Source organism: Torulaspora delbrueckii, chromosome 2, assembly GCF_000243375.1.
Source record: "Torulaspora delbrueckii CBS 1146 chromosome 2, complete genome".
NCBI lineage: Eukaryota > Fungi > Ascomycota > Saccharomycetes > Saccharomycetales > Saccharomycetaceae > Torulaspora > Torulaspora delbrueckii.
The window spans coordinates 235,481-260,176 of NC_016502.1; the positions used below are offsets into that span (position 1 = coordinate 235,481).

General features: G+C 42.0%; 17 protein-coding genes across 17 annotated transcripts; 10 read left to right on the forward strand and 7 right to left on the reverse strand.

Moving 5' to 3' along the window:
• Positions 1-125: 125 nt before the first annotated feature.
• On the reverse strand, positions 126-1,610 carry TDEL0B01320 (glycosyltransferase family 15 protein; the record flags this gene model as incomplete). The annotated part of the gene is made up of 1 exon (XM_003679424.1): positions 126-1,610. The coding sequence occupies one exon, from the start codon at positions 1,608-1,610 to the stop codon at positions 126-128; it is 1,485 nt and encodes a 494-aa protein (XP_003679472.1).
• Positions 1,611-2,771: 1,161 nt separating this feature from the next.
• Positions 2,772-3,612, forward strand: OAZ1 (Oaz1p; the record flags this gene model as incomplete). Its single annotated transcript, XM_003679425.1, is given in 2 exon segments — positions 2,772-2,990; positions 2,992-3,612. Coding segments are annotated over 2 exon segments (840 nt in total).
• Positions 3,613-3,702: 90 nt separating this feature from the next.
• On the forward strand, positions 3,703-4,149 carry CWC21 (U2-type spliceosomal complex subunit CWC21; the record flags this gene model as incomplete). The annotated part of the gene is made up of 1 exon (XM_003679426.1): positions 3,703-4,149. One exon carries the CDS (start codon positions 3,703-3,705, stop codon positions 4,147-4,149), a length of 447 nt encoding a protein of 148 aa, XP_003679474.1.
• Positions 4,150-4,348: 199 nt separating this feature from the next.
• On the forward strand, positions 4,349-4,945 carry ARL3 (Arf family GTPase ARL3; the record flags this gene model as incomplete). Its single annotated transcript, XM_003679427.1, has 1 exon — positions 4,349-4,945. The coding sequence occupies one exon, from the start codon at positions 4,349-4,351 to the stop codon at positions 4,943-4,945; it is 597 nt and encodes a 198-aa protein (XP_003679475.1).
• A 369-nt stretch (positions 4,946-5,314) lies between these two features.
• PHO8 (alkaline phosphatase PHO8) lies at positions 5,315-6,955 on the forward strand (the record flags this gene model as incomplete). Its single annotated transcript, XM_003679428.1, has 1 exon — positions 5,315-6,955. The coding sequence occupies one exon, from the start codon at positions 5,315-5,317 to the stop codon at positions 6,953-6,955; it is 1,641 nt and encodes a 546-aa protein (XP_003679476.1).
• Positions 6,956-7,065: 110 nt separating this feature from the next.
• Positions 7,066-8,256, reverse strand: MNN9 (mannosyltransferase complex subunit MNN9; the record flags this gene model as incomplete). The annotated part of the gene is made up of 1 exon (XM_003679429.1): positions 7,066-8,256. One exon carries the CDS (start codon positions 8,254-8,256, stop codon positions 7,066-7,068), a length of 1,191 nt encoding a protein of 396 aa, XP_003679477.1.
• A 334-nt stretch (positions 8,257-8,590) lies between these two features.
• DIG1 (Dig1p) lies at positions 8,591-9,805 on the reverse strand (the record flags this gene model as incomplete). Its single annotated transcript, XM_003679430.1, has 1 exon — positions 8,591-9,805. One exon carries the CDS (start codon positions 9,803-9,805, stop codon positions 8,591-8,593), a length of 1,215 nt encoding a protein of 404 aa, XP_003679478.1.
• A 409-nt stretch (positions 9,806-10,214) lies between these two features.
• CAM1 (translation elongation factor EF1B gamma) lies at positions 10,215-11,477 on the forward strand (the record flags this gene model as incomplete). Its single annotated transcript, XM_003679431.1, has 1 exon — positions 10,215-11,477. One exon carries the CDS (start codon positions 10,215-10,217, stop codon positions 11,475-11,477), a length of 1,263 nt encoding a protein of 420 aa, XP_003679479.1.
• A 215-nt stretch (positions 11,478-11,692) lies between these two features.
• Positions 11,693-13,228, forward strand: CTA1 (catalase A; the record flags this gene model as incomplete). The annotated part of the gene is made up of 1 exon (XM_003679432.1): positions 11,693-13,228. The coding sequence occupies one exon, from the start codon at positions 11,693-11,695 to the stop codon at positions 13,226-13,228; it is 1,536 nt and encodes a 511-aa protein (XP_003679480.1).
• Positions 13,229-13,459: 231 nt separating this feature from the next.
• Positions 13,460-13,750, forward strand: SGF11 (SAGA histone acetyltransferase complex subunit SGF11; the record flags this gene model as incomplete). Its single annotated transcript, XM_003679433.1, has 1 exon — positions 13,460-13,750. The coding sequence occupies one exon, from the start codon at positions 13,460-13,462 to the stop codon at positions 13,748-13,750; it is 291 nt and encodes a 96-aa protein (XP_003679481.1).
• A 198-nt stretch (positions 13,751-13,948) lies between these two features.
• Positions 13,949-15,169, forward strand: RMD5 (ubiquitin-protein ligase RMD5; the record flags this gene model as incomplete). The annotated part of the gene is made up of 1 exon (XM_003679434.1): positions 13,949-15,169. The coding sequence occupies one exon, from the start codon at positions 13,949-13,951 to the stop codon at positions 15,167-15,169; it is 1,221 nt and encodes a 406-aa protein (XP_003679482.1).
• A 5-nt stretch (positions 15,170-15,174) lies between these two features.
• On the reverse strand, positions 15,175-15,468 carry ELC1 (elongin C; the record flags this gene model as incomplete). The annotated part of the gene is made up of 1 exon (XM_003679435.1): positions 15,175-15,468. One exon carries the CDS (start codon positions 15,466-15,468, stop codon positions 15,175-15,177), a length of 294 nt encoding a protein of 97 aa, XP_003679483.1.
• Positions 15,469-15,654: 186 nt separating this feature from the next.
• On the forward strand, positions 15,655-18,042 carry VPS16 (tethering complex subunit VPS16; the record flags this gene model as incomplete). Its single annotated transcript, XM_003679436.1, has 1 exon — positions 15,655-18,042. The coding sequence occupies one exon, from the start codon at positions 15,655-15,657 to the stop codon at positions 18,040-18,042; it is 2,388 nt and encodes a 795-aa protein (XP_003679484.1).
• An 18-nt stretch (positions 18,043-18,060) lies between these two features.
• CHL4 (Chl4p) lies at positions 18,061-19,374 on the reverse strand (the record flags this gene model as incomplete). Its single annotated transcript, XM_003679437.1, has 1 exon — positions 18,061-19,374. The coding sequence occupies one exon, from the start codon at positions 19,372-19,374 to the stop codon at positions 18,061-18,063; it is 1,314 nt and encodes a 437-aa protein (XP_003679485.1).
• Positions 19,375-19,696: 322 nt separating this feature from the next.
• Positions 19,697-21,775, forward strand: NOP4 (mRNA-binding ribosome biosynthesis protein NOP4; the record flags this gene model as incomplete). Its single annotated transcript, XM_003679438.1, has 1 exon — positions 19,697-21,775. The coding sequence occupies one exon, from the start codon at positions 19,697-19,699 to the stop codon at positions 21,773-21,775; it is 2,079 nt and encodes a 692-aa protein (XP_003679486.1).
• A 141-nt stretch (positions 21,776-21,916) lies between these two features.
• Positions 21,917-23,689, reverse strand: SSN3 (cyclin-dependent serine/threonine protein kinase SSN3; the record flags this gene model as incomplete). Its single annotated transcript, XM_003679439.1, has 1 exon — positions 21,917-23,689. The coding sequence occupies one exon, from the start codon at positions 23,687-23,689 to the stop codon at positions 21,917-21,919; it is 1,773 nt and encodes a 590-aa protein (XP_003679487.1).
• A 203-nt stretch (positions 23,690-23,892) lies between these two features.
• On the reverse strand, positions 23,893-24,552 carry MRX11 (Mrx11p; the record flags this gene model as incomplete). Its single annotated transcript, XM_003679440.1, has 1 exon — positions 23,893-24,552. One exon carries the CDS (start codon positions 24,550-24,552, stop codon positions 23,893-23,895), a length of 660 nt encoding a protein of 219 aa, XP_003679488.1.
• Positions 24,553-24,696: the final 144 nt, after the last annotated feature.

Genomic DNA, 24,696 nt, shown 5'->3' on the forward strand with positions numbered 1-24,696 from the left:
ATAATCTTCAACTCATCTCATCGCTCTTATTTCTTATAACTTGAAAATTTTTGAGAGAAAAAAATGTAAATATGTAATATTTAATCAACTGAACAAGATTTCCAGCTGTAGTTCATTTTAGCCGCTTACTGACGGAACTTCTGCCAGCCTTGAGGTTTGGTCAAACCTTGAGCGTCGTAGTATTCCACACCACATGCGTAACCTTGGAATGTAAAATCGTTGCCTTGATCACATTCACAGTTGTTTGACGAGAATACGTTGTTATCTAAGGGACAGTTATCATATGGGTTATGGTGGTAGCCAATGTCCGAGAAGTAATGAATCTTATCCTTGGGTAGGAACAATGAAGCAGCGATAGAATGAACAGGAGCGTCACCCCATCTCTCGTAAAAAAACCCACCAGATTTGTCCAAATAGTCAAAGAATGCTCTATAAGCAGGAGATCTCCAAAAGTTCAAATTGGCGATCTCAAAGTTCGACCAGAAATGACATAGATTGTAGGTTTTTCCCTTGTCATTTGAAATGAACTTCATCAAATTCTTTTTGTTCACAACACTTGGGTTCTCCTTCAAGAACGATTTAACTGTGGACCACAACGTTTGAATAGTTCTCTCATACTCATGAATTGTGATTGTGAACCCGTAGGTCTTTTCATTGTCCTGCATCCATTGAAAGACATCGTAATTGATATCACAGTAAAGCTTGGTGTTTGGTTCGACTCTCCAGTACCAATCGTACTTCTCCAAGAGCTTCTCTCTCCAAAAGAATCCAGATTGGAAACGGCACATATGTCTATAAGACTCCAATGCACCGTAGATGACACCTTCTTCCTGCATCTTTGCTCTTGAGGCAGCTGCCTTCTCTTGGTCAATATCCGCTGGGTAGGACCAATGTTCTTTTGGAATCAATCCAAATTCAGCCTCAGAACTGATCGCCATCCTGACCTTCTCTTTAAAGACATCGGTGAAAGGCTCTTCATTGAAAAACACCCATGGATATTTGAATTGCTTGTTAAACTTGGCTTCAACGTTCTTGATGGATGGTAGGATTTCGCTCAATTCACTGTTTCTAACCAGAACGACAAAGGCAGCTTTTGGTCTTTGGCCTTTAGTAGCATAAGATGGCGCCATGAAATCCAAGGTAGCCCCCAAAGCCTTAGCATTATTTGCGGGATCTGATTCCATATCTCTAGCTGGATCGATCACAGGGCTAACAGCTTCTGGCTTCGAGCCAGCGGCAGCAGGATCATTCATTGCCTTTTCCTTTTCCTTCTCACCCAATTCCTGGGAGCTATCCTTCAAAGCTTTGGCTGCTTCATCTAGATGTTGTTCATCGATCGGAAGAGAGTTAGGATCAGCATGAATAGCTGCCAATGCCTCATCAGCTTGTTGTCTCAGCTTCTCAGCTTCTTTTTCTTCTGCAGTCAAAGTATCTATTTGACTTCCACCAAATAGACTAGAAGTACTCCATTGGGGTAAATCTGGAAGAACTCCATTCAAAACAGACGCTTCACCGACTTCAGTAGACTTCGTCAAGAATAGGACTAAACCCAAGCAAAGAGCAGCCAACAGGCCAAATCTTAGTAACCTCTTACTAACAAAGATCGCCATCCTGCCTTTCGATGACCGATAGCTCTTTCCTAACTTATCCTCTAGGTGTCCCTATCTTGAAGAGTTTCATCATTCAAAGCGTTCCTTACGCTGTAACATTGACCGATCGTTGAAAAATTTTGCAATACTAAAAGGATAGGAGAATACCTGGAAAGTTGGTCGATTAAGTTGGCTCAGCCACCATTGACACTCTCAAGTACCCTAACATGATAAATGCTGTTGAGCTGCTTTTCTCTTCAAGATCATTCCATGATTAAGGGTGGAATTAGCTGAAAGAAAGGTGAGGAAAATGATAAATGAACGCCCTATCGAACACGTTGTACTGCTGCAATCCATCAGTCAACTTGGTCAGTTCTTGCGTTAAAACCTTCGAATCAATAAAAAGTCTTAGTGTCAATGTCGCTTGATAGTGTCAGTTTTCCCATCGCTGACACTTCATTAAAATAAGCCAGTAAAAATACAAGAAGTAACAGGAGCCAAGACTTGAATCAGTTGAGGAGCTAAAAATTGTGATAGCAGTCAAGATGATTCTTTTTTTATTTTATTTGGCCTGTTTCATATTGATTATGACACTACATGATATTAAAATAAATTAGCTGTCGCTGTAATTCTCAAAATAAACAATGTGACAGCGAAAATTCATGGCAAATATCCAGGGTTTGTGAAAGTTTCAAGGTATTCATTTCCAAGATGCCGCATTGAGCCTTGGTCAATCGTAGCCTTGAACCTGCTTGATCAGAAACATACTGAAAATTGAAATATCTTAAGCGCATACCTCGTTAATACTCAAGTATCCCCATCCTTACGCTGTTAATGATCACGCAGAGTTGATTATTACCACAAATCAATCAATCAAACGATCAGACAAGACTAAACGAAGAAAGGACAAAATAAGACCATGACAATAACTTGGACGGTGAACATGAAGAACCGCAAGTCATTTGAGCTTGCCCGGCGGTAATTGAGGCTGCGCGTGAAGGTCTTGTGAGTATGGTTGTGGCTTCAAAGTACTGATCTTTAGCGAAGTCGCCTATTACGACCATCGCTTCGTTCTTAATTGAAGGAAACTGTGTATGATAAAGGTCAAGGTATGCCTTGGAATAGTTCAACAACTTTCAACTGGAGCCTCATAGCTTTCAATTTGCTATAAAAACTACAGAAATGGGTCATGAATTGCTGAGGAAGAAACAAGCTAACGTGGTAGAATTGTTATCGACGGAAGACGTTCAAAATATGATTACGAGACCCAGTAATGTTGCTATAGCGTTCACCTTCCCAATCACGAAGTTGCTAAAGAGAAAGAAGAGCCAGGTGACCGATAGTAATGCGGCTTTCTATACTTACTCCTTGGACGAAGCAGGTTTCAAGGATTGGCATGCGTGACATCGCGGGATCCTCGGTGGACACCAGTGATGACGAGATGGAGCTGTATTGGGATGTTATACTACTGGCCGAGAGTCAATTCCTTCTACCTATACCTAGTTCTGATGGTAAAATAATGAGGCAAAATGTGAAATTATTCCAAAAATATACCGTCAAGAGAATAGGTGAATCCTTAAATCAGATAGTCAAGTCAAAGAAACCGCATTCGGATCAAGTTGTAGCTTCATGGAGGAACCATGGATTACGCTATACTTTGGTTTACTTACCTTTGCATTTTAAAGGTGTGATATGGTGCAAGTCTGACAACGCATACTTTCATGTCATATTACCCCAGGATAATTTACAGGCTCGACGACAGGCAAATGGAAAAGAATGGTTGTTGGCATTATTGGAGCTAGCTAGTACCATGGACATGCAATTTATGAGGTTATACATCAGACGCGATGACTTAAATGGGATATCAACTTTTTTACACAATTTGAACTGGATCGGTGGGAAGCTGGTCCCCAACGAGGATAGAAACATCTTCATCAATAGCCCGACGAGCACAGATAGTACTGGGTTTGATGCATCTTCGCTTGGCGATGAAGCCTTTGTCATATTGGAGTTCGAGTGCTGATAAGCTCGCGCGAACTTTAAAGTAGTTACGAACTTTGTAGGTTTATTTAACAGAACATTCAACCCTGTGTGAAAGGTCTTCAGAGAGAATATGTCATACAACGGAATCGGTTTAAAGAGTGCCAAGGGTTCTTCTACATCAGGTCATATTCAAAGGTCTCTGGCGAACAACGATGAGCACAGCCAAACAAGGTTGAAGAATTACACAGCCAGGCGAAAGGAGAAGCTTAAGGACACGAGGAATAGGCTGAATGAGGGTATACGAAAGACAACTGATGGTGTGATAGTGCCTCAGGAATCCATGATAAAACACCTTAATAGGAGACAAATAGAAGTAGCAGTATCGGAGCTAAGAGACAAGCTTGAAGAAGATGAAGTGGAAGAAAAAATCATAGATTCCAAATGCGATGAACTTCGAACTAGACTATTAAAGCAGTTTGTAACCGAGAAGCGAGTCTCGAATGCCTATAAGACCAGATCTGAGCGATCTAAGGAGAACAGCGAATCCTCAAGTGAAAGCGAAAAGCACACCAAATAAATCCGCCACTTGCATGTTAGTTATCTAATTCATCTGACAGCCTAATATTACAGAAGCATGCTATCTTCTCTTGTATTCACTCATTTTACATAAAATTTTACTATTCACATAATTGCACGCTAACAGATCAATTTAGCCACTGCGGAAAACTCATTAACACCATTGGGATAAAGAAGCACCCATCCAGACTTTGCGAAACATGTTTCATCTGGCAAAAGGTCTCTACAACAATTGGAATCGAAAGGAAGTTTATTCAATATTGATATTGGGGTTGGATAACGCCGGTAAGACCACATTCCTGGAAACTTTGAAGAAGAATTACTCGTTACACTCAAAGGACTTGGATAAGATAATACCCACCGTTGGGCAAAATGTTGCACAAGTACCAATGAGCAAGAGTTGCACACTAAAATTTTGGGACGTTGGTGGACAGGAAAACCTTCGAGCGATGTGGCCTGAATACTACCCTCAATGCCATGGAATCATATTCGTCGTTGACAGCACAGATAGATCACGTATAGGTGAATGCAATGAGGTATTACAGACAGTGATGATGGATGAAGATGTAGAGGGAGTGCCTGTATTAATGCTGGCCAACAAGCAGGATAGACCAGATGCGATGGAAGTGCAAGATATAAAGCAAATATTCAACCAAATGGCAGAGAGATTGAGCGCTAGGGATAGTAGAGTATTGCCATTGAGTGCACTTACGGGAGAGGGTGTTCGTGAGGCTGCAGAATGGCTTCTTATAAGGTTACAAAGAAATAAGACAAACAGGCCACCTCAATACAGGTAATCACTTACATCAATACTAGAACTCTTCGGAAAGAGCTCTTTCAAGAAGCATTACCTGCTTCCGGTGCCTACAGCACAGCTCACCTGCATTGTTGTAGGAGTGATGAATGTACCCTTGCATTTGACCCTCTCTACCATATATAACAAATAGAGAGGTTATCATTAATGTGTACCTTGCAACAAAGGCATAGCTATTATCAGCCTCGATCCATGGAGGCCTTAAAGAAAGTATATTGATGGTTTCCCAATTTTTAAATCTTTAATTATTTAAGGCTGCTTTTTATTCTTCGAGAAAAGAGGTTTATTAAATCGAAACTGATAACAACTGATACAACATATTTAGGCCAACAAGCTAGCCACTGCATACCATATGGCACTTTCCAAGAAGCCAGAGGGCTTTTTGAGCCGCAACGGAAAGCCTAAGCTAAGAATTTTACTGTCTGCCCTGCTAGTTGTGGTCGCTCTGGTTAATGTGTTTTCTGAACAACTGGCTGTAAGCTTCAATTTCGAGTCATTCTGGTCTTTCAGAAAGGCACCGAAAAAGAATGTGATATTTTTTGTTACTGATGGGATGGGTCCAGCTTCGTTATCATTGAGTAGATCTTTTAGGCAGTACACGCAAGACCTGCCCATTGACGACGTTTTGACCCTAGATGACCATTTCATAGGTTCCTCCCGTACAAGGTCTTCTGACTCTCTAATCACCGACTCTGCAGCTGGTGCCACTGCTTTCTCCTGTGGTTTAAAATCATACAACGGTGCGATTGGTGTCGACTCAGATAAGAACCCATGTGGTACACTGTTGGAGGGGGCCAAACTGCAAGGTTATTTAACTGGTCTAGTGGTTACGACTAGGATTACGGATGCTACACCGGCAGCATTCAGTGCTCATGCGGACTACCGTTTCCAGGAAGATCTTATCGCCTTACATCAACTAGGTGAATATCCATTGGGTCGCTCAGTAGACTTAATGCTAGGTGGTGGTCGTACCAATTTTTACCCCCCTGATGCAGACTCCAAGTACGGTTCCCATGGCTCTCGTGCGGATGGAAGAAACCTGATCAAGGAAGCACAAGAAGACGGCTGGCAATACGCTGGTTCTCGTGAAGAATTCGACCAGTTACAAAATGGCCACAATGTCTCATTACCACTTCTAGGTCTTTTCGCAGATAATGACATCCCATTTGATATTGACAGAAAGGATGACGAATATCCATCTTTGGAAGAAGAAGCCATGACCGCTATCAACGCATTGACTAAAGCAACTGAGGATTCGGATAAAGGTTTCTTCTTGATGATTGAAGGATCAAGAATTGATCATGCAGGTCACCAAAACGATCCAGCGGCTCAGGCAAGAGAAGTGCTGGCTTTTGATCGAGCTTTTAAGGCTGTCATTGAATATGTTGAAAACTCTGACACTGAAACAATTATTATTTCAACTTCTGATCATGAAACCGGAGGATTGACTATCGGAAGACAGGTCACTCCTCAATATCCTGAATACATCTGGTTCCCAAGGATCTTGGAACAGGCGAACCACTCTGGTGAGTACTTAACCAGTAAATTTTTGGCATTCAAGGACAGCGCAAGTAAGAAAGATGAGCGTTCATTTGTGAAGGAAGAGCTCTTCGAAAAAGGTTTGTCCATCAAGGATTATACTGAAGACGATGTTGACGCCATCATCTCGGCGCCAGACTCCGGAAGAATCAAGGATAAGTTAAACGATATGGTCTCTTTCAGAGCAGAAATTGGCTGGACCACACATGGTCATAGCGCCGTTGATGTCAACATTTATGCTTACGCGAACAAGGAGAGCACTTGGAAGACTTTGTTGCATAAATTGCAAGGTAATCATGAAAACACAGAGATTGGCCAGTTCATGGCTGATTTCCTTGAGATTGATTTTGCTGAGGTCACTGAGAAAGTTCGCGACACTAAACATTCGCCTAAAGCAGCCGATGTTAGTGCACAATCTGATCTACACGACGAGTACTATCATAAATTGAACTAAGTTATTTTATTGCTAGAAATTTGATAGAGTGAAGAATGTATTCTAACGATTTTAAACTTTTTGGTTTCTAAAGTTACATATTGTGCTAAAGAGATTTATGATAGATTCTCTTAATCGTTCCATTCTTCTATATGATAAACTAGGTAATTTGGAAGACCGAAAACTTCATGGTTCAATCTCTTGGCCATCTTGGCGAAACCTTCCGTTTCAATCAAATGATAAAATGGGAAATTAGGGAACATTGCACCATCTCTATGAACATCTGCCTGAACCAAAGTGCATCCACCACCGACACCATCTAGAGCCATTTCAGCACCTGGCGATCCGTTGGCGTCGTAATAGTAAGCCATGAGAGGTCTATATGTGGCAAGCTCCGAATAGCCTTCGACAATGATTTCATCCTCTGCCATTTGGCTGGCTAACTCCAGCCCAGTTTCGCTTTCAGCCCAGTTGTTGAAATCATATGCTCTAATTGAGCTCTCCTTCTTCTCTTCGTCGTAGTATCTTTGATACACGTTAGCAGCCAAGACTGGTTTATTATGCGCTGTCATATCTTGAATCAAATTTGGAGGAGCTTCCACGATATCAGCATCGAGCCATAGCACCCAAGATGTATGTGGGCCTATAGTAGAGAAAAGTAATTCGTTTCTTGCCAAAGCCATTGCAGCTCTTCTTTCCTTCTGCACTGCCAGAGCGTGTCTTTCCTTCTCCTGGAGCTTGTCAAAACTCTTGGAATCCTGTCTCAAAATTGTAACCTTAACAAATCTTTGATTCTTCTTATCTGTTTGTACTTTTTTGACAGCCTCTTCCAGTTTTGCCAAGGCGACATCACCAGACTGGGTTCTTGGTACTATGAATCCTAGCTCGATCAACTCTCTTGGGTATGTCAATTGTAACAGATTGTCCCAATATTGTTCATGGAAAGTTTGCATTGGTGTCAGGATCAAAACTTGTTCCTTGTTCAATGCTGCCTTAGCCGTGGAATGCAGTTTATTTAAATCATAATGAGCAATATGACCCTCTGGGATGATATCTTCCACACGATCATTGAAAAGCCAATTGGATTTCTTCTTGTATGAATATTTGGGCATCTTGTATTTACTTGCATATGGGAAATAGAACGTATTTTCAGTTTCGTGTGCCCATTTATGATTCGTTATAGAAAGTCCCTCATATCCTAACAGCGAGTCATTGTTTCTAATGAATATCATGTAAATGAACACCAAAGTTATTAGCGGAAACGCTATTGTTAACCATGGATTCCTCCTTAGCCGATAGAATATGAACTGTAATGATGCCATAACCTCTCAAACTTCAACGAATTGATCCACAATAAAGAGCTTGGCTCACTAAACTCACCAAAGAACCTCCGAATACAGGTTCAAGATGCTAGAGAGTAGCCACAGCTAGAGCTTTTAGACTTTAATCACAAATCTTCGAGATCTTAAGTAGGAGGGAAGCTCAGCTTGGCATTCTTTCAAACAGAGCTGAAAAACGTACGTTAGAAATGACAGTAATACCGATCAAAGCTAGCTAAGTAGTAAGAACTGATATCGAGGACTCGAGCCTAGTGGCAGCGACACTCGTTTCTCAGTAACGTTATATTACAGATACCGCCCATTTCGGCAGTGTTTTTTATGGCGAGAAATCCTTGGCCAAACGATTGGATTCGTCCCAAACCTTGTCGCATATGCTCATAAACATCTTCTTGTCGATACTGGGGTTATTGCAAGGAAATTCATAGCTAAAGACGTTCTCTGAAATGCGAATTTCACCCAATATGTTTGCTTGAGGTTCTCTGGCTGGGAATGGCATCGCATTCTCTTCTATCGCAAGGTGCACAGATTCGGTGTCATCTTCGTCGTTACCACTACCGTCAGGTTGTTCTTCCGGTCTTTCATCTGACGAGTCCTCTGCATCGCTTGCTCGTACGTCTTGCTTACGTGCCGCTGATTTCTCTGTCCGCTGTTGATCCTGCTTTCTAAGCCTTTTTCCTCTTGGATTGGAGTCCTGGTAATAACGAGCCTGCGATGAGTATGGCATAGCAGATCTCGGTTGCCAGGGGGGCATAAATGGTTGTTGTGGTGTTGACTGGTAGAGCGGGAACTGACCAGGGTACATATAAGGATAATAAGGTGCGCAGGGAGTCATCGCAGGCGGAGGTGGCCCCGGCACTGGGTACCTGGGAAACTGGGCTACATAGGGAGTCTTCAACTTGTACGCATGTGTAGACTGAATTGGCGAATTTCTTCTGGGCCCGTTTGTAGATACTTTACCGAGATACTGAACGCTAGGCTTTTCGAATCTAGCAGACCTCGACGAACGCGGGAAGTTCGGTATATGTGCTGGAGCACTCCTTGCCAATGAATTGTCGGCGTCAAACTGGTACGACGTAGCTGAACCAGCAGCACTGCTACGAGCACTATTGGCATCTGAGATACTCAGAGGTGGAGGAATCTTTTTTCTCTTTAGTGATTTCCCCAACGTACTCAACTGCATATCTGTGCCCTGTTTATCACCATCCTCTTCAACTTGCACTGAACTACTATGCTCTCCCTCTTCTTTATCCTCGTTCTCGTTCTCGTTCTCGTTCTCGTTCTCGTCTTCCCCCTGTTCCACATGAGGTGAAGTGGACGATAGCTTCTTGATCTCTTTCCTCTGATTCCTCTCGATATCCTTTGAGAGCTCGATAGTATTCAACATCTTGTCAGTCATTCTGCTAGGTTGCAGCCCCAGCGACATACACAACATCCCCAACTTCTCCAACTTTTCGCTCTTTTTATCTTCTTCTTTCTCACATCTAGTCCCGGTGGTCTCCATCGCACTCACCTCACTCATCTCACCATCCATGGGTAGACTCTACAGGAAGGCAATTTGAGCAATTACCTCATTAAATAGAAAAGATTAATTTTCAAAAGTGATAAATAACATTCTAGCGATGGTGACTCCTATGCATCTTAGTTAGTCAGGCAATACAGAATATTCCGTGACGCAGCTACAAATGTACAAGACAGGAATACAATAGACACATTCCAGTCGCATTCCAGGCATTACTCTTAGTTGTCCTTAATCCTGAAACAGTTTTTATGTATTGATGCATTTTTCAATACGATTTTTCGCCGTTCTCGAGGCTTTTCCCTGGAAAAAGGCAAATTAGTAATACTTAAGACCCTTTTTAATCACTTAAAAGAGGCCATTGATTGTTTCAGATTTTTTCAGACTGATCAATTGACGGTAAAAATCATTAACTTGTGCGGCTATGTCTCAAAGTGTGCTTTATTCGAACTTTAGAATTAGAAGTTGGGTCCCTAGAGGCTTGGTGAAGGCCTTGGGGTTGAATGTTGCAATTGTCGACCCTTATGCTGAAGAGGCAAAGGAACAGTTTGCTCTTGATTTCCCATTGAAGAAATTGCCCGCTTTCCGCGGTCCTCGTGGTTTCAAGTTGACCGAACAGATGGCTATTAATCATTACTTGATCAATTCTTCCGAGAATGAAAAGCTTAAGGCACAGTTGTTGGGAGCTCCAACTGATATTGAGACTCAGGCTGAGATTTTGAGATGGGAATCCTTTGGTAACAGTGATCTGATTATCTTCTTGGTCAAGGTCTTTCAACCATTGGTTGTGGAGGATGTTCCTTACGTCAAGAGAGATGTCGATGCCGCTTGGAAGACGCTAGACGTTATCGTGGATGTTTTCGACGCCAAATTGAAGGAGTATACTTACTTGGTCGGTGAACATATTACTTTGGCCGACTTAGTCTGTGCTGCTGCTTTCACCAGAGGGTTTAACTACGTTTTTGGTTCCGAATGGAGAAAGCAACATCCTGCCATCGTCAGATGGTTCAATACCGTGAGAGCTTCTGACTGGATCAAGGATGAATATGCTGACTTCAAGTTTATCGACGAGCCAGTGAAACCACCCCAGGCTACCAACAAGAAAAAGGAGAAGAAGAAGGAAACTCCAAAAGCTGCTCCAAAAGCTGCTGCCAAGAAGGAAGAACCAAAGGAAGAAGCCCCTACTGAGTCAAAGAAACCAAAACATCCTTTGGAATTACTAGGTAAGCCCACTTTTGTTCTTGACGAATGGAAAAGAAAATATTCAAACGAAGATACCAGACCAGTGGCATTGCCATGGTTTTGGGAACACTACAACCCAGAAGAATACTCTATCTGGAAGGTGGATTACAAATACAATGATGAATTGACTTTGACCTTCATGTCCAACAACTTGGTCGGTGGATTTTTCAACAGACTCTCCGCCTCCACCAAGTACGTTTTCGGGTGTCTAGTGGTCTACGGTGAGAACAATAACAACGGTATCACTGGTGCCGTCTTGGTGAGAGGTCAAGATCACGTTCCAGCCTTTGACGTTGCACCAGACTGGGAATCCTACAATTACAAGAAACTGGACCCCTCCAACCCACAGGAAAAAGAGTTCATCGACGACATGTGGGCCTGGGACAAGCCATTGGTTGTCAATGGCGAGACGAAAGAGATTGTCGACGGTAAAGTGTTGAAATAGTCGTATAGTTCTTCTCTTTATATAGTTTAAACTGTTACATTGTAAGCCGGAATTATCGCTCTCGGAGATGCGCGGTAGTTAAGTGGCTATCACCGAAGGGAAAAATTGGAGATCAGAAGTGGAGATGAAAGATATATAAAGGGCTGAAAGTTACGGCTGAGAGGCATCCTTTGTCTCAGGGACTAAAGAGTTACAGGTGAGTCGATTGATTGGAAATGTCTGGTAAGGGTAGTGACAACACAAACAGTTCTGAGGTGAGGAAGGATAGGGTGGTGACAACCGTGGAAGGTTTGCCCATCAATGAACCATTCGCTACACAGCGTGTGGGCCAGAATGGTCCTTTGTTGATGCAGGATTCTAGTTTGATCGAGTTATTGGCTCATTTTAACAGAGAAAGAATTCCGGAAAGAAACCCTCATGCACATGGATCAGGTGCATTCGGGTATTTTGAAGTTACCGACGATATCACAGACATTTGTGGATCTGCGATGTTTAGTGAGATCGGGAAAAAGACTAGGTGTTTGACGAGATTTTCCACCGTGGGTGGAGAGAAAGGTTCTGCAGATACTGCAAGAGACCCAAGAGGTTTCAGTACCAAATTTTATACAGAGGAAGGTAATTTGGATTGGGTTTACAATAATACGCCTATTTTCTTTATTCGTGACCCTGCAAAATTCCCACATTTTATTCATACACAAAAGAGAAACCCTCAGACTAATACGAAGGATGCAAATATGTTTTGGGATTTTTTGACCACTCCTGAGAATCAAGTTTGTATTCATCAAGTGATGATTTTGTTTTCTGATCGTGGTACTCCAGCCAATTACAGGCAGATGAACGGTTACTCGGGTCACACTTACAAATGGTCTAATAAGAAAGGAGACTGGTACTATGTGCAGGTCCACATCAAGTCTAATCAAGGTATCAAGAATTTGACCAACGAAGAAGCAGTCAAGATCGCTGGTGAGGACCCAGACTACTGTCAAAAGGACTTGTTTGAGAACATCGAAAAAGGTAATGCGCCAACTTGGTCCGTTTACATTCAAACCATGACAGAGCAGGAATCAAAGAGATTACCATTCTCGGTATTTGATTTAACCAAAGTCTGGCCTCATAAACAATTCCCACTACGCCGTGTTGGTAAACTAGTGCTAAATGAGAACCCTCAAAACTATTTTGCACAAGTTGAACAAGCTGCCTTTGCTCCAAGTAACACTGTGCCATATCAAGAGGCTAGTGCCGATCCTGTCTTACAATCGCGTCTGTTCGCTTACTCAGATGCTCATCGTTACAGGTTAGGTCCAAATTTCAATCAAATTCCAGTCAATTGCCCATACGCTTCTAAATTCTTCCACCCAGCAATCAGAGATGGTCCAATGAACGTTAATGGTAACTTTGGTGCAGAGCCAAACTATCTGGCAACTACCAACCAATACCAGTTTGTCCAGAAGGATAGACCTATCCAACAACATCAGGAGGTATGGACTGGGCCTGCTACTCCATTCCACTGGGCAACGTCCCCCGGTGACGCTGATTACGTTCAAGCAAGAGATCTGTACCGTAAGGTATTAGCTGCTCAACCAGGTCAACAAAAGAACTTGGCTCATAACGTTGGTGTCCATGTTGCCAATGCACGTCCCGATATTCAAAAACGTGTCTTCGAGATGTTTGCTCGTGTCGATAAACAATTGGCAACCGATATCAAGAGCGAGTGCGACGCTGCTAGCTCAGAGTTGCGTTCCAAGTTATGATTATTTATGATAATGATTTGTTTTTATCGTCTTATTTATTATATCAATTCATCCATAGCATCCTCACTATGTTTCGAAATTTGTTTCAGCAATTTCATTGTTTGAAGAACAAATCATTAAAATCAAGTGATTAGGCTAGATTCGAACGCGATATTCGAACAGCAACAGCTAAAGATACTGATCGTAAGCTTTCGAAAATAGTCACTGAACTTTACTCTCATCATCAAAGCCATGTCTGAGACAGTTGAAACTATTTCCCATGGCATCTATCACAATTTAATCACAACTTTGATCCAAGACCTCGTTGCACGAGAAACAACCAAGGAACAATTGCTAAGAGCTAGGTATCCCGACTTGAAACCGTATTATCGTAGTCCAGATCACCAATTGGACATCAACGGGAAGCCAAAGCAGCAGGAGTCGTCTCAATATTTGCACTGCGACAATTGCGATAGAGATGTGTCAGCTAACAGATTTGCCGCACATCTGCAAAGGTGCCTCGGTAGGGGATCCAGAAGATGATAGCGAGTACAAGTGTCACTCAATGAAGGATTTATAGTCCATAATTGAGTTACCAGCACAAGTCACATGACCTTTATTCTTTCAACTGTTAGGCTAACTTATAAAGGGACATGGGGGAATTAAGATAATTGATGAATATGGAAGCGAGAGCCAGCGATCTCGACTGTGACTTAGGTTGGTGATTACTAATACTTGACGATGTCTGTTTTACTAAACACTCTACAACAAGAGTTTGACAAGCTTTACACTGAGAATTCTACCCCACGAGAGCCGATTATCAAGAAATGTCATGATGAGACATCGAGCCTTAAAACTCATTTGAAGAAACTTAAGGCTCATTTATCGAAACAGATAGAAGAGCAAGAAGTTTTATCAGATGACTGTCCTGAGGAAGAGAAGAAGAAAATCATACGTAAGAGAGGAGTTATACTGGAAAAGTTGAACAAATCTCATAAACATTGGGATCATTCGATAAAGAAACAGATCAAGCACATATCTCAACAGCATGTCAAGTTCAACAAGGTGGCTCTGACAAAGTTGTACGAGTTTGATCTTGACAAAGTTTACGTCAATAAGCTTCCTTCAAATTCGAAGAAGCTTGTCGACGACGCAATCAGTTTTCATATCTCAAGGTATAACATGGGTAATTTGTCGGCCACTAACGAGAGTGATATGATTCGCTACCTTAGAGATGTATATGGGATCTCTCCAGAGACCTCTTCGAAATTTGTGCAGATGGGTCAGATCGTTCAGGACATCAAGAAAGGTGATTCTAGTAGTTGTCAGGAGTGGTGTGAGCCGGGCTCTCCACTAAATTTCGAGCTTTATGTGTTGAAATCGTTACAACTATTCAAGAAGGGCGACACGCTGGTTACCTATAACCACCTGACAAGGAAGTTGCCGGCATCCTCTTTCATACAAGTCACCACTCAAGTATCACCGATACTCACTCAGCTGGTTTTAGGGGAGAAAGTTCACGATATAAACGCTGCAATTCATCTTCAGCTGGAAAAATGTATCTCATTGTTTACTAAGGAGTATTGCTTGAAGAATAATCTGCCATTCGAATCACCATTATTTTTGATTGTTCTAAGTGGTATCATCTCATTCCAGTTCTATATAAAATACACAACCATTAGAGCCGCATCTCATGTGGACTGGACCACCAAGGATGAACTACCGTTCGATGTGCAATTACCGGAATTTCTGTGCCATTTCCATCCAATCTTCATATGCCCAGTGTTGAAGGAAGAAACGACCGAGGAGAATCCACCATATTCATTGCCTTGTCATCATATACTCTCGAAGAAATCACTAGACCGCCTATCAAAGAATGGAACCACGACTTTCAAATGTCCTTATTGCCCTGTCAACGCATCAATGTCGAAGACTATGAGGGTCAAATTCATAATGTTGTAATTTGTTTATACGTTCAAATAATCTGCTGCTAGCAGTAGTTCCAATGCCATCTCCGTAGGAATTTCAAATTCTGGCACCTCTTCCACATCTCGGTCGGCATCTGCATACCGTAGATTGTACTCCAAATACTCTGCAACTTTTTGGAGTATCCTTGACTCAATCGTTGGCAGCTCAATTCTGCCAATTTTCTCTACGAAGGGTCCTTCCAACATAGCTTTCAAAGTCGGTGAAACCGAAGCTGCTTCTCGAGAAATTGTGATCTCATCTTGGTCACTAGAGACCAAAGTCACTGTGCTCATCTGGATACTACTCGCGAGTCTTTTCACTACGTAGATGAATCCCAGTTTGTATTTCTCAAGAAGCGGTCGACTATCGTCCGCTTTTTAATCAAGTTCTTAGTTATGCCAACTTCAAGGGCAGTAAGAAAAGAGCCCAGAGAGGGAGTCAATGGTTCTCAGATCTTAAGGCAGCCTAGTCAAATGAAGATGAAAAACCCGAGCTTTACCTGGGAAAAGTTGCAAGATGTATACTATCGAAGCAGAAATCTTAGTGATTTGAAATGGCCTGCTCAAAGCGGCGTTAAGCATGCTATGTCAACGACTCTTATAGCTATAGAGCTGGAAGAAGTGTTACAAATTTACGATTATCAAGGCCATCTCGAAGGAAATCTGAATAAAAGGGACTTTCCTGATATCTTAACGTTCGAATTCGATCAGGATGAGAATCTAGTCGTGGTGATGCCCGAGGCTGTTGTTAACATTAACAATTGGTCTCCGTTAGAATTCACCAGGACACCTCTACCGGAAGACTTGCAAGATATTATATGGGACTACAAGAAGGGACTCGTTATAACCAGACAAAAACAGGACGTGTACACACATCGAGACAATACATTCGAATTGGTCTGCAAGAATGAGGGCCAATACACACTCCTCACTAAGAGTCACTGGAACGCCAATAACCAGAAGGCCGTTTTACTAGATGTCAATCATGTCTTTGAATTGGATATTGAAGGAAGAATTCTGAAAAAGGCTCTCCCGGAATCACAGTGGCATAAGGTCTTTATCTCTCCAAAAGGTTTGGTGTGCATTTATAGTGCCAAATTCAATAAGTTCCAGGTCTATTCAGATCCTAGTAGAGTTTTGCTGGAGCATTCACTGGACGAGACTCCGCAAGACCTAAGATGGTGTGGCGATGATTCCGTCGCTTGCTCATTTTCCGATGAAGTTAGACTTTACGGGCCCAATAACTCCTATGTTACCTTTTGGTACCCAAACGAGATTACAGCATTGTACACCGAGTCTGACGGCTTAAAAGTTTTTACCGAAGAGGACATTAAATTCATTTCGAGAGTTCCAGAATACACGTCCAATGCATTCCGCGTAGGCTCCACAGAATCTGCTGCAATTCTTTTGGACTCCTTGGAATTACTCGACACTAATATATCGAGGGCGATTGAGAATCTGAAGATCATAGACCTGGAAAAAGCTGTACGAGATTGTCTCAACTCTGCTGAAGAAGAGTTTGATCCGTATTTCCAGAAAAAGCTACTGAATGCTGCGTCATTTGGGAAGGCCTCCCTTCCATACAAATCCTTCGACTCAAATGTGTTTGTGCAGGCTTGTGATACAATAAGATTATTGAACTTACTGCGCGGCATAAGGATCTTCCTGACACTTCCTGAGTTCAAAGAAATGACAATAAATGGGCTCATTAACAGGCTCTTAGTGCGACACAAGCACTATCAAGCGATTTTAATATGCAAAATAACTGATAATAAATCATTGCTTCCCCATATTTTCTCTTCCTGGTCGATAACGAAGATACACTTATCGCCAGACCTTGAAGACGACGAGCTTTTGAAACAGATTAAGCTGAGACTTTCAGAAGTACCCATCCGCATTGAGGGTCACCTAGCAAATGTAGCGCATGCTGCATTTTTGGAAGGTAGATTTCGCTTAGCTCGGGAGTTGGCGCTACTAGAGTGCTCACTAGACTTAAAGATATCGGAACTGCTTGACCTCGATGATGATAGCTTGGCCCTATCTGAGTCCTTAAAGGCCATGTGTCCCGAACTTACTCTTTCTTTATTGCTGAACTTGCGATCAAGGCTTACAAAATCCCAGCTCACTAAACTTTTGATAATGAATATGCGTACCGAGCAACTTTATCCCTACTTTCAAAGAAGAGATCAGGCTTTTTTGTTCGACTACTACCGACAGGAGGATCGATTTACTGACTTGGCTCAACTTTTGCTGAACCAAGGAAAACAACATGGAAGTGTCAGGAGTTTTTTGCCTCAAGTACAAGAGCTATACAGTAAAGTTATGAATGATGCCCTAATTAAGCAAGATACAGAATTGATACAAAGGCAAGAGAAATTGTGGCTTTATCAAGAGAGCCTGAGTACGAAATTCGGTCACGATTTCATTGAACTGACACTTGATGAGACCTTATACAAATTGCTTGATTTGAAGCAGGAGAGGCAGGCTCAAGATCTGGTGAAAAAGTTTAAGGTTAGTGACAAGAAACTTTACCATGTGAAATGTAAATGTCTCGTAAACAAAAAGGCCTTTGACGAGTTGTATGATTTTGCCATAACCAAAAAATCTCCAATAGGCTATCAGCCTTTCTATGATTACCTCAGAAGAAGTGGGTATAGTGGAGAAGCTGTCAACTACGTTAGTTTGATATCAGGTACAACATACGAGCAAAAGAAGGAAATGTACATACAATGTAAGGGATATTATGAGGCCATGCAGCTGGCAGGAAAGGAGAAAGACATACCGGGCTTGAAAGAATTGTACAAGTTGATTCCAGCAAATGAACCTCGACTTAAAGCCCAAATAAACGAAATAATGAGTAAAATTTAAGGCCGCATGGCCTTGGCCTTATAGAAGACCGCCTCTATTAGTATCTCGAGTAAACATACCTTCGTCAATGGTACCTGATTCTACGCCATTTTCACCCGCCAACCAGCCGGGGACTTTATCTATATCAATTAGCTGCTTATCGCAGAGTTCATGCAGCCCACCGAAGATGTCATTGCCCCGAAACCTAAATTTGATTACTACTTGATCTGTAGATTCCGGCACTTGATTTTTCAAAGTGAACTCAGTCTTCTCAACGGGTACCAGCGATGCGTATTGAGAGACAGTGGTCTGCTTCTCCGCATATGAGCTCACCGACTTGTCTGGATTATGTATACGATCGCTTAATTTCTTTAGAGCATAAACCTTTTTGGCTCTGACTCCCTTCTTAGAGCCTTTAAAACGTAGCATAGTCTTTTCAAACCGTAGCCGTTTCACTTCAGGCGTACTTTCATCGTTATATGAGTCATCAGGATTTAGTACCCTCTTGCCTTTAATAGCCTGGTGGCTTTCAATTAGGCCTAAAGGTGACACTTCAAATGAAGTATCGGCATAGCATGACCATGGGCCTAGGGCATTGGTATATCGTGAAGCACCTCGGAGTATTTGCATGGTCTCCAGCGATTTGATCGCACGGCGCTCGTTTAATCTTAGAAGGACCGGCTCTCTCTGAGATAATACTTTCTGCACGCTTTGCAAGATCAGGTTGGAATATGAATCTTCATCGGGAGAGTGTACGATATTTGATGAATTGGAAGGAAATGCGACATAATATGGGCTTCTTGAAACCAGCTGGCGTTCGAGAGGAGCGTCGGAGCGGATGTTAAGAGATGATTTTTGCTGGAAGATATTACTGTAATCGAATAATTGGATTCTCAATATCACTAATTGCAGCGTTGGGTGCCTGAAGCTGTGGATGTTACAAAGGTAAAATTTCTGCAGGTCCTCTTTCAAGCTCTTGATGAAACTATCAAGTCTCAAATGCACGACTTGGCTTTCGTTATTGGCATTGGTAATCGAAGAAGAGATCCAATAGAATATCGAGGGACGATGCACCAATAAGTAGCAATCGATTTGTGCCAGTTGATATAGATAGAGCCCTTTTGGCCAATATTCCAGTAGAATTCGGCTGGCTAATACATTTCTCTTTACTTTGCGCTTTTGTAAATTCTCAATGATTGACTCTAAGTTACCAACATGTTGAGCCGAATCTGTCCCATACTTTGAAGCCCAGTGCATCACCAAATGACCCAAAACGGGCAGAGGAAGCTTCAAAAGCTTCTTAAACACAAACTTTTTATCTCCATAGGGAATGAACTCATCTGAAAGCTCCATATCAACACAAAACTTTCCTAGTTCTGCACAACGAGATCTGCTCCTTTCTCGATACAAAAACTTCACTGGTCCACCAAAGCTAGTTGAAACATAGAAACTCAGCCAATCGCGAAGAGATGGGGATCTAGAGCGTAGATATTGGTTCTTTTAGTTGTTTCAACCTACTTGAACCTTTGATCTACACACGTAAGACGCGACGTGTAATTGAAAAATTTTAAGAAGCTCATCTCATCGCATCTCATCGCGACTCATCGCCTATTATTAAAGGCCAATTGGTGAATTGTCTCGAGCTAATACATTGTTCTTAAAGACGTTTGACGCAATGGAGGACGTAAAGGGCATTGAGAGTGCCAAGCAAGAAGTTTCTTCGACTAAATCCAACGATGGGCTTGATATGAAGACTTTATTCGTTAGATCGATACCCGCAGATGTTACAGACGAGGAGATGGGTGAGTTTTTCTCCAACTTTGCTCCTATTAAGCATGCAGTTATTGTTAAGGATGCTCAAAAGAAATCAAGAGGGTTTGGATTCGTCAGTTTTGCAGTGGAAGACGACACTCTAGCAGCTTTGAAGGAGGCAAGAAAGACCAAACTTAAAGATCGTCTTTTGAGAATAGATATTGCCAAAAGGAGAGATCGTAATAAGAAGAAAGGGGAGGAGTCAAAGCCGACTTCTGAAGACACCGAATCTGCAGATGGTCCCATCGACGAAGAATCACTATTAAAGGGAAAGCCTAAAATTATTATAAGGAACATGCCATGGAGTTGTCGTGATCCTGAAAAATTGAAGAACATTTTTAGCAGGTTTGGTACTGTAGTGGAGGCGAAGATTCCGAAGAAGAAGGACGGGAAACTTTGTGGATTTGCTTTTGTCACTATGAAGAAATTAGTAAATTGTAAGACAGCCATTGAGAATTCAAAAGATCTAAAGATCGATGGTAGAAAAGTGGCTGTCGATTTTGCAGTTCAAAAGAATAAATGGGAAGAATATAACAAGTCTAATGAGGAAAAGAAGGTTGAAGAAAATCCAGAAGAATCAAACTCAGATGATGAAGAGGAAGAAGAAGAGGAGGAGGAGGAGGATCAAAATAATTCTCGTGAAAGTGAGGACGAAGAGGAAGAAGAAGATGATAGTGATGTTGATGAAGCAGAAGAAGAACTAGATAAAAGAAGTAAGGCACCGGCAAAAAATAAAGTTGAAGACTTCTCTGTATTTGTGAGAAACGTTCCTTATGATGCCACAGAGGAGTCACTGGTCGAACACTTCGGTAAATTTGGACCTGTCAAGTATGCTTTGCCCGTCATTGATAGAGAGACTGGCTTAGCGAAAGGTACTGCATTTGTCGCCTTTTCCAGCAAGCAAGCCTACGATGACTGTCTACAGAATGCTCCTGCAGCTGGTGCCACATCGTTACTGATAGGCGACGACGTTCAACCACAGTATGTTTACGAAGGCCGTGTTTTATCCATTTCTCCAACGCTGAAAAGAGAGGATGCTAGTAATATGGCCGAGAGAAATGCTACTAAGAGGAAAGAAATACTTGGAAAGGCACCTGGCGAGCGTGACAGACGTAATCTATACTTGCTGAATGAAGGTAAAGTGGCCGAGGGCTCTCAACTTGCTTCGCTTCTAACTCAAAAAGATATGGAAATCAGAGAAGCTTCTTACAAACTAAGAGTGGAACAATTAAAGAAAAACCCATCTTTGCATTTATCCATGACAAGACTGGCCATCAGAAATCTACCTAGGGCTATGACTGATAAAGCATTGAAGGCTTTGGCCAGAAAGGCCGTGGTAGAGTTTTCGACTCAAGTCAAGAACGGAGAGAGACATCCATTGAGCAAAGAGGAACTCGTCAGATCGACGAAAGAGAAGTTCAAATTTATGTCGCCTGAAGAAATTGACCGCGAGAAGAAGAAGGATAAGAAAAACGGTGTGGTAAGACAAGCCAAGGTCATTATGGAAGTGAAAGGTTCTAATGTAGGTAGAAGTAGAGGTTACGGTTTCGTGGAATTCAAGGATCATAAACATGCTTTGATGGGTCTAAGATGGATGAATGTGCACCAGGTGACTAGCGATGAGATACATGCAGGCGCCAATGAGGACGATAAAACATCGGAAGATTCGGAAGGTCTTAAGAGTAGACGCCTGTGTGTTGAATTCGCCATTGAGAATGCTAATGTCGTGAAGAGGAGAAGAGAAAACGTTAAACAAGCCAGAGAAAGTGGCAAGAGAAGGCGCGAAGAAGGTAATGCTGACGATAAGGAAAAGTCTAACAAAAAAGCCAAAATAAGTACTGTTACCAAAGATGCAGATTCGAATACAGGAAAGAGTGGGTTGACTGATGGTACTAAGAGGTTGATTGGAATTAAGCGTAAAAGAAAAAGTCGTAAAAACTGAAATACCTCGCTCAGATATGTCGTGTAAATTAGGTATTGATTAATTAATAGATCTGGTATTAATTTTCAAGTACATTTGATATTATTTATGGCATGAATATGTGCTATGTGCTAGTTCGTGCGCTTCCCTTCTCATACGCCTTTATCTCCTCTTTTTCCTTACATGCTCAGAAGAGCGTGAGTTTGAGCTAGTGCTTTGATTACTTCCCGAGACAGCTGCAGCTGCAGCCGCAGCTGCAGCTAGGATTCGTCTATTGACCCCTAACCCTCCTAGAGCTGTCGAAGAAGAATTATTAGCAGCAGCATTCTGCTGCTGACTAACATTTTTACCTTTAGGAGCGCCTAAATTCATGATGTCGTTATCGTTTGTGTGAATTCTCCGAGCTGGATACTTGTAGTTTATTCCATCGAATGCATTATCGCACACTGGATTGTCTCCATTAGTAAAATAATCATGATCTAAAGCAGTGTCAGCATCAATTCTCGCTATTGGGTCGTATCTTAAAAGCTGGTGAAGAAGATCGAAAGCACTCTTGTCTCGACCACCTGCTGCGTGATACCAAGTTGCTAGGTTATCTCTGTACTTTGAAAATTTGCATAACTGATCATACTCGGGATACTTCTGAATGTGAGGCCATGTTTTTGGTGTTGGTGTACCCAACACCTCCAAAATTTTTTGTAATTGATTTGCCTGAAATGGCGCACTTTTTTTGGAGTCCATCTTAGCTTCTTCACCTTTGAAAATTGGTCGCAACCCTATTAGTTCAGCGAATATGCATCCCACAGCCCAGAGATCGATGGCTGGAGTATAATGTCTTGCCCCCAATAAAAGTTCTGGTGCTCTATACCAAATCGTCACTACCACCTTATCACCAGTATACAATGTTTGTAGCATGCTTGAGAATTTCCGCGCTAGACCCAGGTCACCAACTTTTACACAACCATCTAGGGTCACCATGATGTTTGCTGGTTTCAAGTCTCGATGAAGGATCCAGTTCTGGTGCAAATAAGATACTCCATCAAGTATCTGCCACATGATTGAGCAAATCATTTTTTGAGGAACCATACGTTTTTCTGGATGCGAATGGAAGTGGATGATTTGTAGCAGATCATGTTCAGCATATTCATATACCATGTATATGCTCTTCCTTTCAAGGAATATCTCGACTAATTTGGTTAGATGCCTGTTGTTGAGTTCTCGACAAAGTGCCATCTCTCTACAGGCACTTTGTGATATGCCAGTATAATGTAGTTGTTCCATACCTTCTCTTTCCGTCTTAAATTTCTTGATAGCATAAAAAGTGGAAGGTGCTTTGTTTCTAGCTAGATTTGGAAGATCAGTGGAGCTTGTGCTTGACAAGTTCCCTATGCTGGCTGGATTAGACATCTGCATGACATTGGGTGGACCTCCATTCTGATCTGCCGGTCGCAGATCTGTAAAAGCAGATTCTGAGCTTCTCATATTAACGTTGCTTGTGTCGAGATTGCTTGTGTCGTTAAAAATACCTCTCATACCATTGAATTCGATGGTTGGAGACTCGTCGTTATTGCCTCCACCGTCCTGAGAATCAGGCCGCCTCTTTGCTTTGTAAACTTTACCATAGGTACCAGCAGCTATATACCCAATGATTTCATATCTCTCCAGAACGGAGAACCTTGAACTGTCTTTTCTTGCCTTGTATGGTCCAATCGAGAAGACATCGTTGTTGGCCATCAACATCGGTTGCTTGCCATGTGGATTTCGAGGTCCATTTTTCATATCAAACGTTTGACCTTGATTATATTGCCTTGATTGATTTTGCCAAAGGCTTTCGCCACTCAAATGCTGCTGGCCTTGTTGCTGGAAACGCTGCTGGCCTATCTGCTGTCCCGGTTGCATGTTCTGATATGGGGCTCTTTCATTGGCATTATACATCAGCCCAGGCTAGTGCCACTGTCAACAGTTGTTGATTGATAATTATATTCCCTTTTTTCAAGAATCTTTCTTGAAGATCATAGCTTAATTGTTAAAGATTCGGCTCACACTTACAGTGGGTCATCATTATCGTACAAAAGTGCGATATGAAGATGATTAAGGTGCCATCAGCACTGGAAATATTCTACATGAAGTTATCTATTTTACTTAGTCGATTGGCTTCCGTTCTTCTGGGCCTTTGACTTGCCGGTATTGCGTAGCTTCGAGATCGGTTTGAGAAGCCATCTACCTAGATAAGGGGCTCCCCATAGGCTCAGTAGTACTCTTACAGGGTAAAACATTTTTACAAGTGCGTACGATATGGCACCCGCTAGAATTAGCCGGTTTCTATCTAGACCCTCACTGTACTCATCGCCCACCAATTTCTCCATGGCTTCACCGCATTGGTTGAGTAAATTTGTAAAATACAAAGGTAGTTCATATTGATCATGGAGATCCAGTTGATATAATACCCACCATAATCCAAACAATGGGACAATGGCAGTCACTTCATGCAAAATTAGGAATGAGGTTACCGAAGAAGTCACTCCGGCATCAGAAAGCCTATTGAAGTAGGTGGAAAACTTGGGGTTTTTGTTCAGCCTAGATAGTAGTTTTGATTTGGCTATAATTTTATGCAATTTGTCTTGACCTTTGGCCTTTTCACCTTTAACAATTGGCTCTTTGTTGGCAATTTTATCTACATTTTGGACAGAGTAGTTACGCAGTAATCCTGTGTTACAACGAAATGAGCTAACTGCAATTGCCCTTCGAAAAAGTAACCGTACAGAAAGGATCGAAGTGACTGGTCTACTTATGCTCATCATTGGATTGGACTGGATTGGACTGGAATGAGGCTGTCTCAGCTATATTTCGCTCTGGAAGACGTTAATATTATCTTGTTCAACAGCCTCTCGCGAGCTCGTATGCTAAAAATCTTGACCGCTTGCATTACAATTAAAGACTAA